Source organism: Oxyura jamaicensis, chromosome Z (genome assembly GCF_011077185.1).
Source record: "Oxyura jamaicensis isolate SHBP4307 breed ruddy duck chromosome Z, BPBGC_Ojam_1.0, whole genome shotgun sequence".
Taxonomy (NCBI): domain Eukaryota; kingdom Metazoa; phylum Chordata; class Aves; order Anseriformes; family Anatidae; genus Oxyura; species Oxyura jamaicensis.
In genome coordinates, this window is record NC_048926.1 from 1,420,752 (window position 1) to 1,442,683 (window position 21,932).

General features: G+C 46.2%; 1 protein-coding gene across 1 annotated transcript in view; it reads right to left on the bottom strand.

Moving 5' to 3' along the window:
* Positions 1 to 671: 671 nt before the first annotated feature.
* The window catches only part of DCC (DCC netrin 1 receptor), a 309,874-nt gene continuing 288,613 nt past the window's right edge, over positions 672 to 21,932 (bottom strand). Inside the window, exons 25-29 of the mRNA XM_035310456.1 lie at positions 21,515 to 21,631; positions 17,507 to 17,662; positions 11,380 to 11,592; positions 1,941 to 2,083; positions 672 to 930 (exon numbers count right to left, since the gene is read on the bottom strand). Of these exons, the coding sequence (XP_035166347.1) occupies positions 841 to 930; positions 1,941 to 2,083; positions 11,380 to 11,592; positions 17,507 to 17,662; positions 21,515 to 21,631 (719 nt within the window). The 3' untranslated portion in view covers positions 672 to 840. The remainder of the gene's footprint in view (positions 931 to 1,940; positions 2,084 to 11,379; positions 11,593 to 17,506; positions 17,663 to 21,514; positions 21,632 to 21,932) is intronic.

Consider the following 21,932-nt stretch of genomic DNA (forward strand, 5'->3'; position numbering starts at 1 on the left):
AGCAATAACATGTGTGCACACAAAATTTACTCAATTCAGCCCGTTGTCAATAAACAGCCAAAGCACCGGGGCCAGAGGGAGAGGGGACCGCCGAAGACTTCCCCGCGTCCTGCTGCTCACTGCTCCTCGCTTGCTTTTTCTCCTGGAGCCCATCTCGTCCAGGAAAGGCGGTTTTGGAGAAACCTTCCCAATTCCTCGATTTCCAAAGGCTTGCTAAAATGGCTGAATTTTTCCAGCAACTCGCTGCGAGATGAGGGGCCGCAGCGACAAAATAAACGAGCGTTTTGTCTTCTCGTTTGTGCTGTTGGGAAAAGCTCCAACATTTCGGCGTGGTGATTTGCTGCGGGTGTTTCTGTCGTCAGTAATGACGTAGGAAAACAAAAGAGTGACCTGCGACGCTGTCTGCTTAATGGCACGGTCTACGCTTACAGCCAGACTTGCGTGAGGTAAGACTAGAGCTATACGAAAAGCTACAGACCTCTACGGAGTAAAACATGAGTTAGTCAGGACAACTTGAGCTCTACGAAGACTAGGAGATCAAAACGAGCGATCCAGCGGCATCAGCTGCGACTCTGCGGTGATGGCGTCGTTCGTCTCGCCACGCTTTCATCACTTCAAGATGCCACATCTACAGTTCTGGAACATTGCCATTACTATCCTTTTTTTTTTTTTTTTCTCTTCTTTTTCTCTTTCCTCCAAGGACTTTGCAGGAACCTTCCTTGAGCTGAAGGAGTGGTACCGGGAACGAGACGACTTTATGGGGTCATGTAGGCGGGTGGTGCGCGTGAAATCCTGGTATGCTGCAGTGCTCCTGGATCATTACCCATCCCTCACCAGCTCCTAGAAGGCCGAGCCTGTGATAGCGTTGAGCTGCTTCATTAGCCCCTCCAAACTGGCCATCTGTTCGCTCAGATCATCCTGTTCGTACACCTGCAGGTGAACAAACACACGCAAATAAGCGGGAGGGGACAGAAAACGAAGCCCCCCCCACCCAAAGCTTGGGATGTGGCAGGGACAGGGATGTCCTCAGGGACCCGGAGTGGCCAAGGGTGGGCTGCAGCTTGCTGCAAAGCCTCTCTGGGGTGAAGAGGTGAGCCTCTCACCAAAGAGGGCCCTGTCCTTCTCCTCCCCCTCCAGCAGGAGCCTACGGTTATATTTTCATGTGGCTGATAATGACGGATGGGAACCGAACGCTGCTGTCCCATATTCAGCAGGCCAAACCCCTCCGTACGCACACCCGATGCAAATCCTGCCTTTGCCTTTGGCCAGGTTGACAATGTAAAACCAAGAGGTTGCACAGATCACTGCTGTGGTGCCTAGCAAGAAATTCTGCGGCGTGAGTAGATGAAAAGAGATGATATACAACATGTATTTAGAATACTGCTTTTTTTTTTTTCCCCTTATTCCTTTTCTTTTGCACTGTTTCGTCTCCTGGATCATGCGAGACCTTTCTCTCAGAGAGCCCTAATAGGAGTGAAAAGATTATTCTAATTTCCCCATCTTTTCAGTTTCACTTATCTGCTTCTTCGGGGTTATTTTTCTCACCATTATCAGGTGGTACTATATCCTCATTTCTCCTGCCAAAATTATTTCCTTCCCTTATCGCGGCTCTCGCCCCCCTCCCTCTCCTCTCCCGCTATCTCCAGCAGCTCAGGAGAGGCCGTGCGAGTTGTCCCGTGGCTGCTATTAGCAGGGAATTTAAGCCCTCGCTTCTCCCCTTTATCACACGCTCCCAAGTCCATTAAAAGTCCCCGGAAAAGTTTTCCTGGCTTGCCAGAACTTTTTACGGCTTCCCTAATAGCTCTCAGCTGCAGCCTGCTGCCCGAGGTGAGGCGGCACAGGCCATTATCGAAAAATTAATGTGTGGATGGGGGATTAGAGAATATGGCTTGGCGCTGATGAGCTTTGTGATGAGGCGGGCTGGTAAAGGCGGTTCGTACGTTCGAGGAGTCTTCCGTCTGCTTGTGGCCCTCCTCCGAGACCTCCGGGGCCGTGGGCACCGAGACGGGCAGCAGGGGTGACCTCGCTTTTCCTGCCAAGCCGAGGGATGCTGTTTTCACCTGAGCCTTGGGAAGGTTAGGCCCTGGAGGGAGGGAAAAATAAAAGGCACGTTAAGAAGATATCGCTGTGAAAAGGGGGACAATTTTTGCTTCGAACCCCCTCAGGGCAAGGAGCAGGCCTCCAGGAGGGTCACGGAGCAAGCCTGAAAAAAAATGTAGTTCAGCTCTCTCCGAAGAAAAGTTCGTTGCTGACTTTTTGTTCCAGCTCGGAAGGAGAAAAAGAAAAATCAGAAGAGATTTCCTTCCTGACAGGAAGGGACTCCCCAGGTCACATAGCAAAACCAAAGTGAGATCGTGCACTGAAACAACGCACCGGGGGTTTCAGGCTGAATGTGGGGACGGCGATTTCCAGCGTGCCTGCTCCCCCTAAAGCTACGGCTTGAAAGAAGGAAGAAAAAAAATCATAAATAACAAACCCTAGCCTGATAAATATCTCCTCCGCCAGATCTTCAGCCACTTTCCTGTCCTTTTTTTCTATTGTATTCCAGGTGTAATCGAATATTTTCTTTTCTTTATTAAATATTGCCATTTTTCTCTCGCTGTTGCCAGTTCAGCTGGCTCTGGAAGTACCCGGTGGCCATACAACACCACACCACCTTCCCATCAATTTGAACACCCATTTGTTTTCCCCTTCCTCCTGCCTGGTGATCTCTGTTTTCCTATAGCTCATTAACGGGTCATTACAGCGAAGCTTCTGAGCCAGGACCGGAGCTACCTGGAGATCGACCCCAGCAGGCAGCAGGGTCCTCTTTGATGCTCTGTATACCTATAGAAGGATCTATAAATATCTATCCAGACATGTATTTATTTGCTTTTCTGACTACATTTCAATTGTACTCCTGTAAATCCTGCGGTAAAAGCCACGTTTCTCATATGTGACTCATTATTTGTAGTAACTGGACGTCAAGACCCCCTCTTTCTGCACAAAAGGCAGATGTTCCCTCCTGGATATTGCTAATGAGAAGCCGTAATAATGATGAATAAGTGCAGTTTGGGCGTCTTTTTGCCCTTTAGCTCGCAAAAGCAACAGGTGAATTGTGACGTGTGTCACTAAAATGAAGCAGAGCCGATTTGCCTCGTGCAGAGCCGTGCATTTCAAGCTCTCCAGCAAATGTTTCACAGCAGTCTTCAAAAGCACTGCCTCTAATTCATAATTAGAAGAGTCGGCCCAAAAGAAGCAGCTTGCTAAACCTATTTATTTGTGCACGGCAGGCCAAGAGATGGGCATGAAGAAAAACCAAGACAGCATCCGTCCTCTTGATAGCAGTACCCTGGGAGAGCTGCTTGGCATTCGCTCAATGAGAGGTTAAGAAAATGAAGATGGATGCAAAAATGGAAAGGAGCTGCTTTACGGAGAGACGGCAAGAAATCGTGCTTAATGGAAAAGGATTGGAGTTAAAGACGCCTACTGGTGGAGTTCCTCAAAATCTGGATTCAGGACCAAAATGTTTTATGTTTTGGCATGTCAAATGGGCGTGTGATTATGACATCTATTACGATAAAAGGTCGGAATTACAGCTGGAGCTGTAATAACACAAGGAGAACTGCACAGACCTTTCTGCCTAGCTGTTGCTCAGGTGACCTTCCCCAGCAAGGGGACTGGGGTGTGCACAGCAGCACTTCAGCTGTTAAAAGTGAGGGATGAGTCCTCACCATCTCCCTCGGTAACCCGTGGAAGGAAGCACCTTCCAACGTCCACGCTGAGGCTGGATGAATCGCCTTTCAGAAGATCCTCTCGTTCTTTTTTTGGCTGCACAACGAGCTTACAAGGCTGGCACGGAGCAGACACCCGTTCATTAGGAGTCTAAAATTATCTGAGAATGAGTCACCCCTCTGGAAGAGAAGAACGGGAAGTTTTGCTGCAAATTCTGCTGGCTCTGATAGCAGGAAACGAGGGAAGAGAAGAGTCTGCACACAAGCTTGCAAGTGGAGATGTGCCTCGGCGAAACCAACTACGATCTTCAGAGGTATGAGGGAAGAAAATTGTGGCAGAAACAAGGTCAACGGCAAAGCCATCCTACGAAGGGTTGTCAAGATCCTAGCTGGGGTTCTCTGTAGAAGCCCGAGGATATGAATGCAGGAAAAAATGAACTGGATGAAGTGCTGGGAGGGCTTTACTGCCAGTGAGCAAGAGGACGAGTCTGCATGATCATCTATCCAGGGAACATCTCTGTTTTCAGAGTCCAAATCTGGATGAAGCTCGCCATGATGAACACATCAGCATGGCGAGCTTCATCACTACCGGGCTTAGGAAGGACGTATCTACTGTAAAACATCAGACAGTGACCAACCACGGTTATAGAAAGGACATTTGGCTTTTAAGAAGTTTTTTACCTTCCTGTCTAATATTAATTTCTTTGTAAATATATACAGCCGTCGTCAAACACAGCATGATTGATGTGGCAACTGAAAGAAAAGATAACCAAACGGGGGGTGAAGCTAAATGCTTATATAGAATAGCCCAATAAACAGGGCATGTATCAAAGACATAAAGGATTTCTGCAGCTCAAGATCACTTGGTCTGCAGAGGGCAGCTGAAAATGGAGCGTAGCAGAGATTTCTTTGGTATCTCATGGCAATTATTCTCTGAGAACTGCGCCCTTTTGTGTGGCTCTGCACTCCTGTCAATCCTTAATGCCCTTTGTCCTCGTGAGTCTCCCATCCCAAATGCCAAAACTCTTATCTGCCTCTAGCACAACAGGGATGTGAAGCTGGCCAAGAGGGAAGCAGAGACGAAAATCTCTTTTTCAGCTCTTGATCACAAAGAGCCTTTGTTTCTCCCTCAGCCCACAGAGCGATTTTATCATCTGACAGCACACCTGAACTCCATCTTCCAGAAGAGGAGCCCCACGAAGCTGAGCATCCTGGAGGTGTCCGAGGTTCCCCATGTGTGGATTTTGTGTGTGTGTGCAAAGTCATCTGACTCCTAAATATAGCTATGAGTTCTTTGGGTTTTATTCCAGAATGGCAACCTCATACCCTAGGGGACTCACGGTTTGGGGAGTTCTTGCTAAAAGATATTACTAGACAGCATATTTTCACCTGATTCCACCTGCCAAGCGCCCAAAGCCATTTTTTTTTTTACCTCCCCCTGGAAAATTCCAGCTGGAAATCCTTCTGTCCTTGCTGGAGCTCTTCTGCTGGTAGGTGGTTTCACGCTGACCAAAATTTGGTCGGGCCTTCCTATTTCACGGAAAGCTTTCTGAGCTTTGTTATCAAGATTTGTAGTTTATCACTTTGCCTCACCAGCCTCACCTGGATGTTTTGCCAGCGGTTTCTAGACCGCCTCAACACTCAGCTCCTGCTCATGTTTTTGTTCATAAGGAGCCACTTTTCAGGCATTTCTGGGGCTATTCAATCGCTTAAATACCATTTGCAAAGCCTCCAAATCCTGTTACAGTCTTTCCCTACCCTGCTGTCATCCATCCTGGTTTCCTTGCAGGCTTTGCCTGCATTTGGGTAGTGGTAACTGAAGAGAAATACTCGCTGTCCATCTCTCCATCTTTTGGCAGCCTGACGCGGGGTTACCCACATGATGTCCAGGTGATCCTACCTAAGGAGTCAGCCAAAAGCTGCTGTGAGTTGCTTCCGTGAGGAGCTACGAATCACAGGAACATCTTTGGTGCAAGGCAACGCAGCCAGTTTGGGCGATTAGCTGCCCCCAAACCTTCTCTCGTGTTGCTTCTCTTGCAGGCTGCACTTATTCATCCATCCCTTTCTGACTGCGGATCGGTATTTTGGGGCGCAGATACACTTTGCTGTCCTAAGAACTGAGGATTTTTGGAGAATGAAGAGCGCCAAGGTGTGTCCTGTACAACAGGACCATAAAAGTCACAATAAGCTACAGAAATCAACAGGTAACGTCCGGCATGTAATTAAATAAGGATAATATGTTCTTGCTCCCACATCTCATACCTGTACCACAGTTTTTTTCTATCCAGCATCTTTCCACCTATAAAATAAAATAGCATCAGTTTAAATGACTTAGAAGATGAAACACTAAGGTGAGACCAACGTGCGTAAGGGAGCTTGCTTGTTTCTCCAGGACAGAACACTCCCACTGAAGTAACACGGCGCCTCTCAGGAGAGCAGAGTACGGAACCGTATGAAAAATGCGAAGCCTTTGCTGCTTTACATTACAGCTGGGGAAAAAAAAGTTATTTTTCAGCGTGAAATTGAGTTTCTGCAAATGACTTTTGAGGTGATAATCAATAGAGGCTCGGCTCATTCCGCAAGGGAAATTGTTCCTAAAAGAGACGAAGTTTAATGTAGGAATCTTTGAGAGTAGGGGAAATAAAGTAAAAGGGGAAATAAAACACAAAAAGAGAAAGGAGTCATTTAATCACTCGCACGAATACAGCACCGAGCAAGTACCGGGACTGCCTACTGGGGAGGTTTTTGAAGTAGCACTGATGAATTTCACACCTTTTTACGTGCCATGGCTTCAAAACAGGCACATAATCGTGGAAAGGGCATTTCAAGACAAAGCCAAGACAGGCTGCTCGATACGTGGAAACACGGCAGGGATTTGGTGTAACGCTCCCGTCTTCTCAGCTGCTCTTCGTGTTTTTTTAATCTATTTGCTAGAAATAATACGTGGGATAAATAACTGTTAGGGCAAAACGGGCTCATTGGCTGGAAGAAGTGTTCTTTCTGGAGTTACATTACATTTTTATTTCTTTTTTTTAAGGAATTCAGTGCTATGCTCTATTGAAATGGGTCATTTCTACCAAAGGGGAATCAATTCGCTTATCCAGACCAGCACCTCAATCCTGACTTCACTTCACACTTTCCCGTAGTCCTGTCAGTTTTAATGAGACAACTCAGGTGTCTCGAGTTATCCATGTGCTAATTAAACTTCACTGCACCGGGGCCAGGTTCCCCTAATGGACAGGACTGACCCTTTTATGACACTTCTTTGTCAATTTATCTCCCACTCGAATGGAAAAAAGCTTGTTTTCATAGAAAGAAACATGGAAGACAAAAGCATTTGAGAACTGAAGGGGTGGTAGGTAAAGGCTGACGGAATAAAAAGGATGATTTGCTTTTGAATCTGGAAGCTAACAGTACAAAAAAGCATGAGGATTTCAGAATAAAATGTGCAAGAATTAGTCATTCCCCTATTTTCCATGTATCTGTAGACCGTGCTTACTGTACACTAGCTAGAGAGTGCGTACAAACACTCATCTTTGAAATAAGAAAGAAAAATCTCTAGATCAGAAAGATTTTCATAGCCTATTAACAAAAGAGTTCAGATTTGCCTTTAAATGCAGCTGAATGCAGATTAGAAGCTGTAGTTTTTAACTTCTGTTTTATGTTGGCACTAGTTTTTTTTTATTATTATTGTGAATGGTAAATTAAAAAAAAAAAAGACGCCAAATTTGGTTGTATAGCTAATTAATTACAGCAAACTGATTGTTCAGAATAAGTTATACACGGTTAATGAAACACATCAATCTAGCACCACAGGGTTCTAAATTTATGCCTCCAAAATTTGCCTCACTCACGCCAAAATTTTGCCTAATTTCTACGTTGCTTTTTATTGCAATTCTTGGAGGTTTTTCCATCCCATCCTTCTGTTCAAGCGAGAGCAAGCCCTCCAGATGTAACAGCATTATTCCCATATTCACCTCTCTAAGGATAAGTGTAACTTCAGTATCTACTGAGGCCCCGAACACTTGCTTTGTGAGATTATCACGGCCCAGGATTCACCGCTCGCATACAAATATAACTTGTTTCCCTCTTGATTTCATCACTTATTTGACTGTTGCCTAATATTATTAAAACTGGCTTTGCAAATCTTCAGTTTTATCTTGTTTGCTCACCCGCACATGGAAAAGATTTGTAGGACTGTCCAGGCAATAAGGTGTGTTTCTTGCCATGTCTTTCCCTCACTCTTCACTTTCACTCCCCAGACATCTGACATTGAGTCGTTTTTATTATATATATATATTTTTTTTCCCAAGGAAGCAAAGAAATAGCAGTTTCCCTGCGGTGCAGACCTTCCCCTGACCTCCACTCTATAGTGTTTGGGGCATACCTTACAGCTTCGCAGGAGGAAATGAAATCAAGCTCAATTCTGCTGCACAACCAAGTGGTTTTAGCTCTGGGGCATCCACTGACAGCGACTCCAGGAAGACTGAGAAGATGAGAATTTGGATTTCCAGCTACATATATATATTTTTTTTGTGAAGTAGCAATAGAAAAAAAAAAAAGCAGCGCTTTTATAGTCTCACAAAAGGCAAAGGAGCTTGAAAAGGTTGAAGTTACAGCACGGTGACACAGTATCAAAACCACCACTTCAGAGGTAGCGTTTTCCATCACTTGCTTCTGCAGAAGAAAAATGACATCCTAATTCAGGCGCGTTTAAAGTGCAGCTGATCATAAAGACCTAAAAGGAATTTTCATTTGTGAGCTGGGGGGGGGTGAAAGTCTTTCCCGTCCATTTGTGGGATTTATGTCGTATCTATAATGCAATGAGCTCAACACTCCATCAAACATTTTCTATTTAACCTGAAAGGGGACGGAGTCAAATCGCTTCTGTGGCTGTGCACATGATTAGCAAAGAGGAGTGGGAGCAGCCTCAGTGGGGATTGGAAAGATCACGGACTTATTCTCACGCCTTTTGAATAAGTGTTAGGAACCTCAGGTGCCTGCTCACAAAGCCGTGATGAAAAGGTGAGCTCTCCTATAAAATATCAATAGGAAGGGCTTAATGCAAAGAGTTCAGATTTATTGGGATCAAGTAAAAAATTAGGGGGGAAAAAAAAGGAAGAAAAATGGCAAATTTCAGCTTTGCATTAGGCCGAAGCCATGACCCAACACCAGGAGCACAGCCTTTTTAATATTTATTCCTACCCTCATGGCCAAATCCCCCAGAACTGAATAATGATGCCTGTATGTCTTTTTTATGAACCATAAGATACAGTTTAACAGCTAATTATACAGAGATATACCGAACAGATAAAATATTAGAGGCGATACCCCCTTTTAGCATCAGGTCAATCAAAGCCAAGAAAGAGCTCATCTATTCTCTGGGCAAGATCCAAAACTTAATATCAACTCTAATATCACCTGAGGACCGGTGTTAGACACCAGCTCTAGGGCTGTCATCTGAATATTCCTCCCTCGACCTCGTCGGTCAACAGCTGTCAAAAATTCCTGCCTTATGCTTCCAAAATCCGAAAATGCAGCTGGGACTCCAGCAGGTGGATGGCTGATGGTGAAACGGCCGCTTAACTTCAGGTTCCTGCTTTCTGAAGTCTTTGCATCGCTCCCTACAGTCCCCTCTTGCTTCTTCCCCTTCTGAATTCTGCAGGCTTGTTCCTTTGGTTACGTATTGTCCGAAGGGCTACGACACCTGACTGACATGCATTGAAAAAAACAGGACAGCAAAGCAAAGAGTGGTTTAAGGGATTTAAGTGATGATGAATCCATTCCTTATGGCCCGACTACTTCATTACACAGGACGTGTAAAAACGTCACGAGTCCAAGGAAAATGTAGTGAGAAAGTAATTAATTCCATCTATCAGATTGAGAAAGGAAGAGTTATTCCAACGTGGAAATCGCTAAGAACCTTTAATCACGAGCTTTGTAAAGTCACAAAACATCTTCAGAATTTCCCTTTCACGGCATCTGTGGCCGAGCTATCAGGCTAATGGTAGCATCAAACACACTGAATGTGAAATGAAACGCTGGTTTTTGACATCTCTTTTTTTAATGCTTTCTCTCTTCACATCCTTCGAGCCGCCCAGCTGAATTTAAAAGGTGGCTGACCTCCCATTTTAAGCGAAAAGAAGCAAGAATTTGAGAGCAGTGGGCTTCGGGAGTGGGTTACTGATGGAGCAATCCAGTGGCGAGTGAGGACCAGAATCAGCTCTGCACACCCCACCGCCCAGGGGCACAAACAGAAGTCAGCATTCACCAAGCAAACTTATCAAAAACGAATCGCTGAAGGAGACGACATCGGTCTGGCTAATGATTACGAGGACAAGCACAGTGGGAAAAGCAAGAGAAGCCATCCAGAGAGAAAAATACCTAGCCCCTGAACAAAGGACTGTCCAAAACAGTCCTTTGGAGGTAACTACGCTTCCTCGCTGGGCTAAAACAAGCAGTGAAATGCAGTGCTACATAAAGATGAATGGGCTCTGTTAGCTATCAACAATAATTCAGCACTGTTTGGCAAAAGCAGTTCTCCCACACGTAAGGATTTATCTGCTTCTGCCTGCTGTCAGAAACTGGATTACTTGTTGATGGATAGCAGGTGCTTCCAGTAAAAAGGTAGGGATTTTGCGGGGGTAACTTGCTTGTTGCAAACGCTGAACTGCCACATGCTCTACGGCAAGGAAGCCACGCTCAGAAAGCACTGGAAGAGTTAAAAAAAGAAAAGCTGAAATCTCAGAGGTCGTCTGAGCCAAACTGGAGATCATCCAAGGTAAAGGAGGAGGGTAAACAGTTAAAATGAGATGCCAGTTTGCAAATCCTTTCTTTTATTTTATTTTTTTTCTTGGTAGCTGTAGCAGTTAGCGTGGCTAGGGCGAATTACGGCACTCCAACAGTCCCAGTTCACACAAAGAGCAAAATAAAGAGCACCTCTGGCCTACACTAGGAAGGAAGCAGATGCCAAACACATCATACAACTGCTCTGAAGTTTCAAGTTTCAGTCCAGTTCTCGAGCTGGAGCTGCTCGGGCACCCAGCGTGGCCCATTGCCCCCCTCTGCTGGAGCCCAGGGGCTCAGGGAGAAAATGAATGAATGTTGCACTACAGCTATATGCAACCACTTCATCTAACCCCAAAACTTCACTCAAAAGTGGAAACATTGTGTAAGGTTTTTTTTTTAATTATTATTTTTTAATTATAATTTCCTTTCTCTTCCTTCCATGCTTTTTTTTTTTTTTTAATTTTTGAGTGGTTTGCACACTGGAGTGGATTGCAGTCAGTCCTCTCCCAGCACACATAAACAGCCCTTTCATTATCAAAAAGGCCTCGGAACAAGTCAAGCAGTTGGCACTGGTTCAAGGCACTGTAGCACAACAGGAGACTGGAAACAAGACCAAATGATTAATCCGGCATCTCATTTCATTCATTTTTATCACTTGCTTGTTAACTCTGATTTTGAGCTATTGCCTCGTCCTGAATTTTTATTCTAGATCATCAGAATGAGATATTGGATTATTCTAATTAAACAAAAATGTGTATATATTCATTTTCCATCCTGTAAGCATTTCTTCAAGGTACGGGACAGTTTTGTGCTCCTTTTTTAATCTCCTGAACTGAAAGCAAGTGGTTCGGAGTGGTACCAGAGACCGGCCCCTTACCTGTTTGAGACAGAAGTGGCGTGTAAGGGACTTTCGGTTCTATTGCACTCATGGGCGGAGGTAGCAAGGGGTTGGCGAAGCTGCGGAGCGGGTGCGTGGGGCGGACGCAGGCGGTGGGGATGGTCCTGCTCGGGGCATCCTCGTTGCTGGAGTGCTCAGGCTGCGTCGGTGGTAGCAGGGAGGGTTGCTGCGGGGCTGGAGCTTCGTTTACAGCTGCATCGGTTAAAAAAACAAAACAGGGAAGAACAACTATGATTGAAGTATTTTTTTCCTACTTTTACGGTCACGTTCCGCAGAAGGTACAGCGTTACCCTCTGTCCTCCAACAAGCTGCAAGAAACGCGTAAACATTTTCATCACAAGTTATTGGCAGCTGAATTAAAAAACCAGATGCTCCTCAGAGCAGCTGGGTGCCATTTAAAGCAAAATATATCTTCCTTTAAAAAAAAAAAAAAACAACCACAAGCGTGGTATTTTCATCTCTCTTTCCCCTCCATGCGCTTTTAAATATTAAAAATCAATAAAAACATAAATATATCATGTGGAGATTGAAGCAAGCTATGACTACGGAGACTCATTATGTTCAGCACGATGGTACAGCTCTAGTCAAAAGAGGAGAGAAGACAGACTCAAAGAAAAGGCTTAATTAATTTCCACATATCCAATCACCAATGTTGTTTTTCCTTGAGACAGCTGTAACGTTTAGTGTGCCAAAGCCCTAGGTGGCTTTTTTATTAGCCTATATTCAAAATCAATTCTTCCGAGGTTTCAATGTGCCATGTCAACTGTCTAATAGAAAGCCCAGCCTCCCAATGTTTTGCAGAGCGTCTTCAAAGAAGCTTTCAGCCTCAACTTTTGTCATCAGCTTTCCATGCCAGGAAACAGAAGCAAACAATGCTCAAATATGAAGGAAAAGAAGGGTCAAACAGAAAAGTGCTTTGTTTCTGCAGCCCTCTAGAAAGCAGTGTTGGCTCTACCCTGCTAGTTGGCCATGGGATCGTGAGTGTCGGCAAGTTCTGGGGATTGGGATGGCCCCCAGCATCACCAGTAATGGTACCGAGAATGGAGAGGAAGTTGATTTGGTAATTTGGGGTTGAAATGCAACCTGGAAGAAGTAAAATCTTGCAATTCTTTCATCAAATGTTACAGCACGGAGCGCGTGAAGTGAAAGAGAAGTTGCACAGGACAGAAGAAGGCAGCGAGAGGCGGGATGCACACCCACGTGCCGAGGGCGAGCTGCGCTTTTACCTTCGCTGGAAACAATTTCCTTGACGAGCTGTTTAGAAGCAGAAAGCTGTTTGTGTTACCAGCTCCTTTGTGGACCTCCAATGTTACCCACCCAGCTGACAGCACGGCAGGAGCGCCAACAAAGACGCAGCAAGGAAGAGGCAAAGCGGCAAGCAGCAGGGACGGACGGGTGCTGAGCAGCCACCAGGTGCCCTGCAGGACCGCCGAGTAATTAGCACGAGGCGGTGCACAGCACCCCTGCCTTGCCCAGATTGATGGCTCGCCTCTTTATCCGACGCTGCCTCTCGGTCAGGAAGAGAAATCACGCCTGCTGTTTACGCTGGGATACAACTCGGTGCCACGGTGCTCACGTTTCAAGAAGTTTAAGAAAATAAAGGGAGAAAAATGAATTCCGAAGGGAACGGATTTTGCTCTCGTAATAAAACTGTAATGGGAATAAGCAACCATCATTCAAGATCCTAATCTTTAGCATTTCTTGCTGCCCACCACGACAAACCCAACTAATTAAGAGTTAATTACAAGAGGACCGGTGAGCGGAATTCCTCGGTGGTGCTTGACGGATGGCAGCGAGTTCATTTTGCCACGACACAAGAAAGGCACTGCCATTTCTCCTCCTGTTTTGCTTTTGCTGTCGGATGGGAATAAGAGGAAGGGATGGAAGCCACCATCTCATGGCTTCTCTTCCAAATCCCGAGGCTTCCCCGGGCTTGTAGCCTTCCTCGGCCCCTTCCCCAGCTCCTACCCCACTCTCCTTCTCCTACCCCAAGGAGAAGCACTGAAAAAAATGTTTCTCCTTGGCAAGAGCATCTGCAAGCCCTGACATTATTTACAAGCAGAACAGGAAGGAAGCAAACTGTTTAGCGAAGAGCATGATCACAGCAGGAACGTGTTTAATTTGAACGTGTTGGCTTTGTCCAACGTCTCCACAGTACCTGCGCCAGCCGGGATGGCTCACAGCACACCAGTTAATCATGCAGCTTGTGTCAGGAAACAGGAATCGAAGAAAAGCTCAACCTTTTCTCGAAGAAAACAACCTTCTTGACTCACAGATATCGGAATTAGTTATTATACCGGGACCCAAAACACTCCAGAGGATCTGGTTTCTTTCAGAGACTGCTGCAACAACCAGAACTCATTGTGTAAATAACATGCAATTACACAGCCAAGTCAAATCTCAAGGCATTTTATAATAATTAATGTCAAAGTATATAAGTAATTACTACCTACTAAGTGGCAAAACAGTTTTGAAAAATGAAAATGAGGATTTTTCCTCTTCTCCACGGCCCTACGGCTTGTTCCTATGGCAATAGCGCAGGCAGCCCTGGCGATATCGAACCCCACAGAAAGCAAACCGATTGCGGGATCAGACCAAGGTCAAAATCATCTACAGTTTGTGAAAGTCTGGTCGGCAGTGGTTCATTTTCCTTGTTTCCACCTTCGAGGCTTTTTGCATAATGAAGCCATTACCTAGCTCCGCTTCGCCTTCCTTGCTTGCCCGGCAGACCTCTCTCTGTTTTCTTCTCTGAGGGCAAATATTCCCCATAAAGCAGCCAGAGATGTGAAGATAACTTGCAGCAGGGCAGGGCAGGAATGTCATTTTAACCCGTTCCACCCTTGCTCACTGCTCACACGTTCGAGAAGACGTCAACACGTATCGGTGCTGAGGCTACCATGGGCACGATGCTCTTCTCTTCCCTTCTCCCACTCAAGGAAGATGCAGAACTGCAAGTGAGACTCACAGAGGTAGGCAGCTCAGCTCGCAACGCTTTCTGCAGCAAACTCCTTTGCCTGAAGTGAAAACGAAGCCTTTTGTCATTGTTCGTAGCCTCAAAATGTCTTTCAAGATGTTTGTTAAAGTCTGAGCTACCCCGTGGAGCCCAGCGCTTTTCACTGCATCCTTTACGAGCAGATCCTTGGGGAAGCTTGAAGAGACAGGGGAAAATAGATGCTGCTCACCACCAAAAACCCTCCCCGGCGTTTGCTGCGGCGGTGCCCTCGGATAACAAAGCCTTATCAGCTGGCATCAGCACAAGGATCTCTCTATTACAAGATTTACATTAAATCGCTGGTTTATTGTATGGGCATGGTTTAGCTTACAGGTTTAGCTGTAAAATCTGGAGACCTACATAAGACCTACACGACAGATTTCATGCTGCTCTCTAGCTATTACTGAAGACAAAGGTGGGACTAAAGAAGGTGTCTCATGCTCGAGACTTTATTTATTTATTTAAATTGCAAGCAGAGAACTCTGGAGGAGTCCAGAGGAGAAGGCAAGCCACGGGAGGGATTGCTGAACAGACAACAGCCACTTTATTATGGCTCGGCCATTTTTTATGTCTGCTAACACTTATATTTAGCAATTTCATCTTACGGCTGGCAGTGTCATCAGCTGTCATCAAGCAGGCAAGCCAGCTATTACTCAAGGCTGGCTCTGGCTGGGGCCTGACTCTCCTTTTCATTTTATTTACTTTCCTCTTCAGCAGGGAATTTATCCTGAAGATAAGCTGCAGCACTTGAATCTTCAGGTCAGCGACAAACAGCCTTCGGAACCAGAAAAAAGCCTTCCAAAAAGGGTGTTCAAGCATGGTCCGCGTGGCAGGATGCAAAGCAACACCCCTGCTAATGGCCTTGGACATGATTTATTCAGAAAGTGCTACGTCTTGATCAATAGGGTGCTCGGCCACGGAGTACCACAGGTAGGGAACTATTGCAGAGGGTTTTGTGTTGGTTTTCTGACACAGATCGGTCAACCGTCTAGTGAGTTTTTCACCGAGGGGTAAAACATATGAAAAAGCTGTCTGAAAGATATATGAGAAGAGTCTCTTTAACTGCTATTTGCTCCCCAAAAAACCCCGCTTGATCATATTGAAACGACCACAATATCGCGTTCGCTGGAAAACAAACACGATTTCCACGTACTCGCCTGTGCCTCTGCTTCGTCGCCGTGCTGCTGTGTGAGGCATAGCGAGGGAAGAGAATATTTCGTTTGGGGGCACTCACTGTGATCGGAGAGCTTTGGAAGTCAGTGGCCTTTGCTAGCAGGACGACCGCAACGGCTGTAACTTCGGGCTTCGATAATGTTCAAAATCCCGTGCAGGCCCGACTGCCCAGACCTCAATCACCTGAAACTAGCCCAACAAGGCGACGTGCGTCCACTATTTTTGTATTATTTAATGGGAAATCACCTGAACCTTTGTGCATTAGCAACCTTGTGTTCAACTCTCAGCCGTGCTGCACCGCAAAGACTCGGGCAAAGCCGTACCTGTCCATACAAAACAGCCAGGATTTCGGCCATTTCTGCTTTGAAAAATCCTCATTTGCACGTGTCAACCTCCTGGCTGGTTCAGGCAGAAGCTGAATGCACCAGACACCTGTGGCTTTGGGGCTGTGCAAAAACAGTGGGGTGCTCAGCTGATCCCCAGGCAGCCGACTTCCCTAGCTCTACTTCTGGCTGTGTATCACACGTCCAGTATTTTTCTCCAAGTCATTTCAGAAACAGACCCCCAAAATCAGTCTTTTTTTCTTTTTTCCTTCCATCTCCATGATTAGGCAAGCAACAGGTAGCTATTTTTTTCTTTTTTCCTTTTTTCTTCAATGCCTAATGTCTGTCATGCAAGAAACTGAATCTGCTTTGTTTCTGCGCGCTGCATTTCGGGAGGATTTGACACTGATTTAAGCAGCAAATCAAGACCTGATGATAGCAGCGAGGCCCTCCGGAGGAAATTGCCAACCGGCTTTGAAGGCACCCACACTGAGGAGAGGGGGAATGACGTTGGGGTGATGAACAGGACACCCGAACCCACCTTTTAGCTACAGGCCCGCTGCTGGATTTCAATCATCGGTCCCCGAGGACCTGTCTGAACTGACTGAAAGCAACAGTCAAATAGAAGGGGAAATCAGTCCTTTCAGAATTAATTCCCCGCGGACCGGCAGCGCAGACTCGCTGTGATGCGAAAGCAGGCGCGTAGCGGATTGACATTAATCTGTCAATAATTCAGGCTGGGTATGCAGTCGAGGTGAGGGAGAATTAGCAGGAAACAGGAGCCCTCCAGCTGTAATTAGTATGCCAGAGCACGCTCGCTAGGTTGGAACAAAGACCAGCTGCGGGAGAGGCTTTGCGAGGAGCTGGTGGAGGTGAGGCTGGATCCCGGCTGCGTGCGTGCACCCCCCCAGAGCACGCTAAGGGGATGTGGGAACACCCAACCCCCAAATCTATTACTGCACGGGGGCAGGGTATGAATGAACGGGAGCAAATCTGAATACAGAGCTCACTCGAGGGAAGAGGCGAGTGATGTCAGACAAGATTCAAATGCATAAAAAGTAGCTGCAAAAGGAAGAAAATATTTTGTTTTCCCCTATGCCAGCTATGATCCAAAAAAAAAAACAAACAGTTGGCTTTCATTTTAGGAAGTTAGATATTAGGAAAACCTTTCTGGCAGTGAGGGCAGCTAAGCCTGGGAAGACACTGTGTGGAGAGGTCGTGTAAGTGCTGCTGTGGAGGATTTTAATGCACGGTGATACTGGATGTGCCCTGGGATGGAGAAGAGCTCTTGAAGCCTCCGTTTGCCTGGGAATACCGTTATGAATAAAGCAAAGGCAATTAAAGTAGAGTGAAACTGGCCTGCAGAGAGGACAGGGTCGGATCAGAGATGCAATGACTTTTACTTTTAAGGCGAGTTGGTGTTCAGCACAGATTTTATGTCGCAACAGGAGCTGCTGCTGAAGAGGCAGCCCGCAGCCAGCTGCTGCCACCACGCCGGGCTTATCCCGGCTCCCACGATGAACCCAAAAAGCCAAGCAGTGGGATTTGCTTTGGCTGGACCTTACCCATAGAGAAACCTATGTCCAAGCAGGGTAATAACAAAGCAAAATGATCTCACTTCTTCCTGCTCCAAAGGTCCTGTCCACAGCGAGGGTGGGGAACGGCACCGGCCTCAGGGTGAACTGGGGGTGCGGGTATCCGCAGGTGGGGGACGGCAGGATCCCGGGGTACTGGGCGCTTTCCAGGGTGGGCACGGGGATGGCACTGACCACAGCTGAAAGGAAAGAAGAGAAAGAAGATTAAATGAGCACTTGGGACAAAAGCAAAAACCTCCAGAGTGGGTCAGAGATATAGGAACAACCAGGTTTCCAAAGCCAGGTACCCACAGGCTCGGCGTAAAACTCTTCAGAAGCCACCTCTGTACAGAGAAATATCCCTCTGCTGTAAAATTAAAAAGCTTTTTGTCTTTGTTCCAAGGAGGCAGACCGATTATGGGGGGCTCTTTATCTCCCCTGACAAGTATGGGAGAAGGAACGGGTTAGGCAAGACCTTAAAGGCTTGATTCAGCTGTGTTAGCACGGGTCCCTGGGGCCTTTTCCAAGGTGTTAGAGGACATCGCTGTCCTCAGCCACTGCTCTGGAAGAGGATGGCTCTTCCAGTGTCAGTCAGTGACACACCAACGTCCCTAATACCCTCAGGTGTCCCCAGACCCCAGGTTTATCAATCTAGTGAGGCTGGCTGTGCGTCGTTCCTCGCTTGGGATGCACGTCCAGGCCTGTAAGGAAAGGGGAAAGATGTGCCAGCAAACCAGGAGCTGAAAGCTTGCGGATGGAGCTGAGCTCCTCAATTTGTGCGAAACACTTTGATTTGAAAACCGGGGATCGCGACGTGCTGAATCCAGCCTTTCGGGTGAGTTATTGCCTTTATTTTCAATAGTCAGGGCTTGAAGAACAAGGGATAATAATGCCACGCGGGTAATAAATTTCTTTGCAGCTTTTCAGAAAAAAAATTGGAAACTCTCATTAAAGTTTTGCCTAGCTAAACAATACGTAGAGATTCATTACACGGAGTGGCAAACCGGGCTACCTGCCCAAGGTCACGCAAGGAGGGATGATGGTGCCAAGGCTTTACGATTTGTTTTATTTTATTTTATTTTATTTTATTTTATTTTTAAGAACGCGGCTTTTGGCAAGACAACGCCGCACTTCCAGAGGTAACGGGCGAGTGGGGAGACGAAGAAAGCTCCCGAAGAAACGCTAAGCAGAGTGATCTGAACTTCGGAGTAGTCTGGCTGAATTCACCCATCCTTGGAGGAGAACATCTACCATATAGACATTGCATGTTGCCTGCGTTAGACACTTCTATTTAAAGCATTGAGAAGAGAAAAATAGGATTTTATTGGATCCTACTGAAAAAACAACTTGTTTTTCAAAGTTCGTTCTTTAATTGCTTTTCAGTGTGCAGACACCCAGGACTTTCCTTTTCTAAATACCGCAGGATTACTATTCCTTGCTGCACTCCATCGCCAAGAACCTGGGGAAAAGGTAGCGGCAAATATTTTCAGTAAATCTTTGCGATTTGGAGCTGATCTGACAACAAATCTGTCCCGCCGCAGCCTGTCAGCGATTGAAGTTACACTTAATATTGATGTGCCAAGGCACAGAAAATAGGATTTCCCTGAGCAAATCAAGGAGCTCCCTGAACACCATTTACATTTACCACGTGCTGTGTGATGTGAAGACACAGCACCCAAGAAGAGCTTGCAGAAATGACCAAGAAGGAAATGCTGAATTGTACTCAAGCTCTCCAGAAGCTGCCAAAGCAACGGAGGCGTCATTTTCATGTTTCCATGGAAAGAAAAAAATGCTGTTTTTTTTTTTTTTTTTTTTCAGTTTTAGGGAGGGAGGGAAACAAAAACCTCTCCCCAAAACCTGGCAGAGCGATGCGGCGCTGGCCAGGGCTTAATGAAACACGAGGGGAGGGCAGGACTGACGGTGGGAAGCCTGGAGAGCTCCTCACTCCTCTCCACACGTCAGCCTTGGTGTTTGTGCCTGCATTTCAGCAGCTTTACAACCATCGAAGGTATCACCAAAGCCTTACCAACTTGACCTGCTTTAGGCTCCTTCCACCTCGGTAAGCAAAGGCCCATTATGGAGGATGTTTGTTTTCAAAGACTGTAAATAGTGATTTTTAAGACGAGGGCGAATGCCTTCAGATTTGCTATTTAACATTTTACAGGATCCATTTTCTTTTTTGCCACAAAATTATACCGTTGCTTCCTCAATCTTTTCAATCGCTCGCTACCGACAATTTCTTTCCGTACCAGGCAAACGGAGAGAAATTAATCAAAGCATCTCATCTGACAAAGCCTCGGTTTCACTTTCTGGGGAAGGAAACACATTCAGCACAACTCAGCCTGCACAAATGCACAAATAAGGCTTTCACAAACCAGAGTTTAATTATTTGCAAACAATCACAATATTTTGTCGCCGCGGATTAGACTGACGTGGTCGAAACTATCAATAAATAGAAAAGGGGACATCGTTCCTCACAACACATCATTTGAATGAAGAAAACAACTGTGTTTATTTAAGAGCACTTTTATCTGAATGCTGTAGAACGGCCTTGACCTGACTTGTGGTTAACTAAGACCCAGCGTAATTACAATTGATGTGGTTCCGATTTTGTTCGCACCGCCCTAAGTCTACCCATATTCCTGGATTGCTGCCCTCCTGCATGCCAGGCCAAGTTTAGGAGGAATCCCACTGAAAAATAAGAAGGGCAAATTGCCTGATTGTGGAATTAGGCTGGTTGCAAGATGGGAACATCTCCCAGGGCGTGCCAGGAGGGGCCAAGCTCTTTCCCCAAGCCCAGTGGTCCTTCTTCCAGCCCACACCGGGGCTGCCATTTGGCAATACGTCGTGCCCAAGGTGTGAAGAAGTGAATTCAATCTCCCCCAGACTCTTACGATTTATCCCTGAAAGGCTCAGGTTTAGCAGCATGACCCGAATCGCACCCGTAAGGAACACAAATTAACGGAACCAGTTCCCCCTGAATAATTTACAGAGCAAAGCCATTGTAAGCTATTCCCTCTCCTCTCCTTCATTGTGCTCCTTCTTGTATTTTTTTAACCGTATAATTTGTGATGTGCTCTTCCTGAGCACCTGCAGCTAGGCATTTACATTCAACCAGCGGAGCTAGAAAGGAATTTTGTGATTAAATGGATTTCTGGCAACGCGTGTTCGTTTTTCCCAGCTCCGGTTATTAACGCGGATACGCCAATTTCCAGATATCTTTAATTGGATGTATTTTCTGAGGTCAAAGGTGGAACTTCTAGCTAAAACCCGGGAGATAACTCCCAGAGCTGCCACGAGCTGGACCTCAGGGCTGCTCAGAGGAAAGGTGGAGGCCAGAGGCTCGTCCTCTCTGGTGCCTGGGGGTCTCACTTACTCCTCTCCTTTGTTCAGAAGTGAAGCAAGGTCACTTTGGATGTTTTAATAAGGATGGGACAAGCCTTCTAGCGCTCTCCAGCCTTCCTGCCTCTCCCATGTCCTTTGCTGCTTTGAAATAAAAATCATTTTATCTATGACGTTCATTCAATGATACACTGGTCACCAAAATGCAATGCCTGTTAAAAATTCTGCTTTATAAGAGAGTCACTAAATGGGAGAAAAGCACGCGGTGTTGTGGCCAACTCCTACAGACAAAAGGAAATATCAGAGCAACTGTGCTAATGTCCAGCTGCTTTGAAGTACGGATAATAATACCGCACTTTGCATCAGTGCTTTGCAAAGCCTTCTGCTCTGCCAGCTTGAACTCTTGCTCCTACTTCTTTTCAAGGGAGGCAGAGGGATTTATCCACCACTAGCCACCTGGTAAAAATAGAAGCAAGGATTCTTCGGGCTTAGCCAGCGCTGAGTCGAGCAGATGCCCGATTTCTGAATTTCCTCCAGTTTTGCCACTGTGAAGCGCCCGCGGGATTTTTATTTTTGTAGGTGGAGAAAACGTGGTTAAGGCTATTTTACTTGTGAGGTGTGGCTAGATCGTATTCGACAGCTTTTATAAGATGTTCAGATGGGCGAGCAGGGCTTGCAGGAGGGGGCCAGGGGAAGGCACCGGTACTCACGAGGGTTGGTGGGTTGGGAATCCATCGGGATCATGAGCTTGGCGCGGGTGGCTCTGCGGGCGGCGAGCGAGCGCTCTAAGGTGGACATGCTGCTGCCAACATCTTCTGTCTCAGCAGCTGGGAAAAAAAACAAAACGAGATTACTTGAAAATCTGACAAACCAATGTCTTCACCTCGTTCCCAGCAGTGAGATCACTGGATATTTTTTTTAGAATTCTGTTATTTCGGCCAATCGTTAAATATCACCACCTGCAAAGAGCCACACGGAGTATTTGGGCTGCCTTTTCCGAACAAAATTACTGTTTGCATCTTGCTGTCAAGGAATTAAGATATCATTTCTCCTTTTCCAGCCCCTCCATGATTTAATTTCCCTTTGCCTTGGAAATCATCCATATTCACTTCATGAAAAAAACATGAC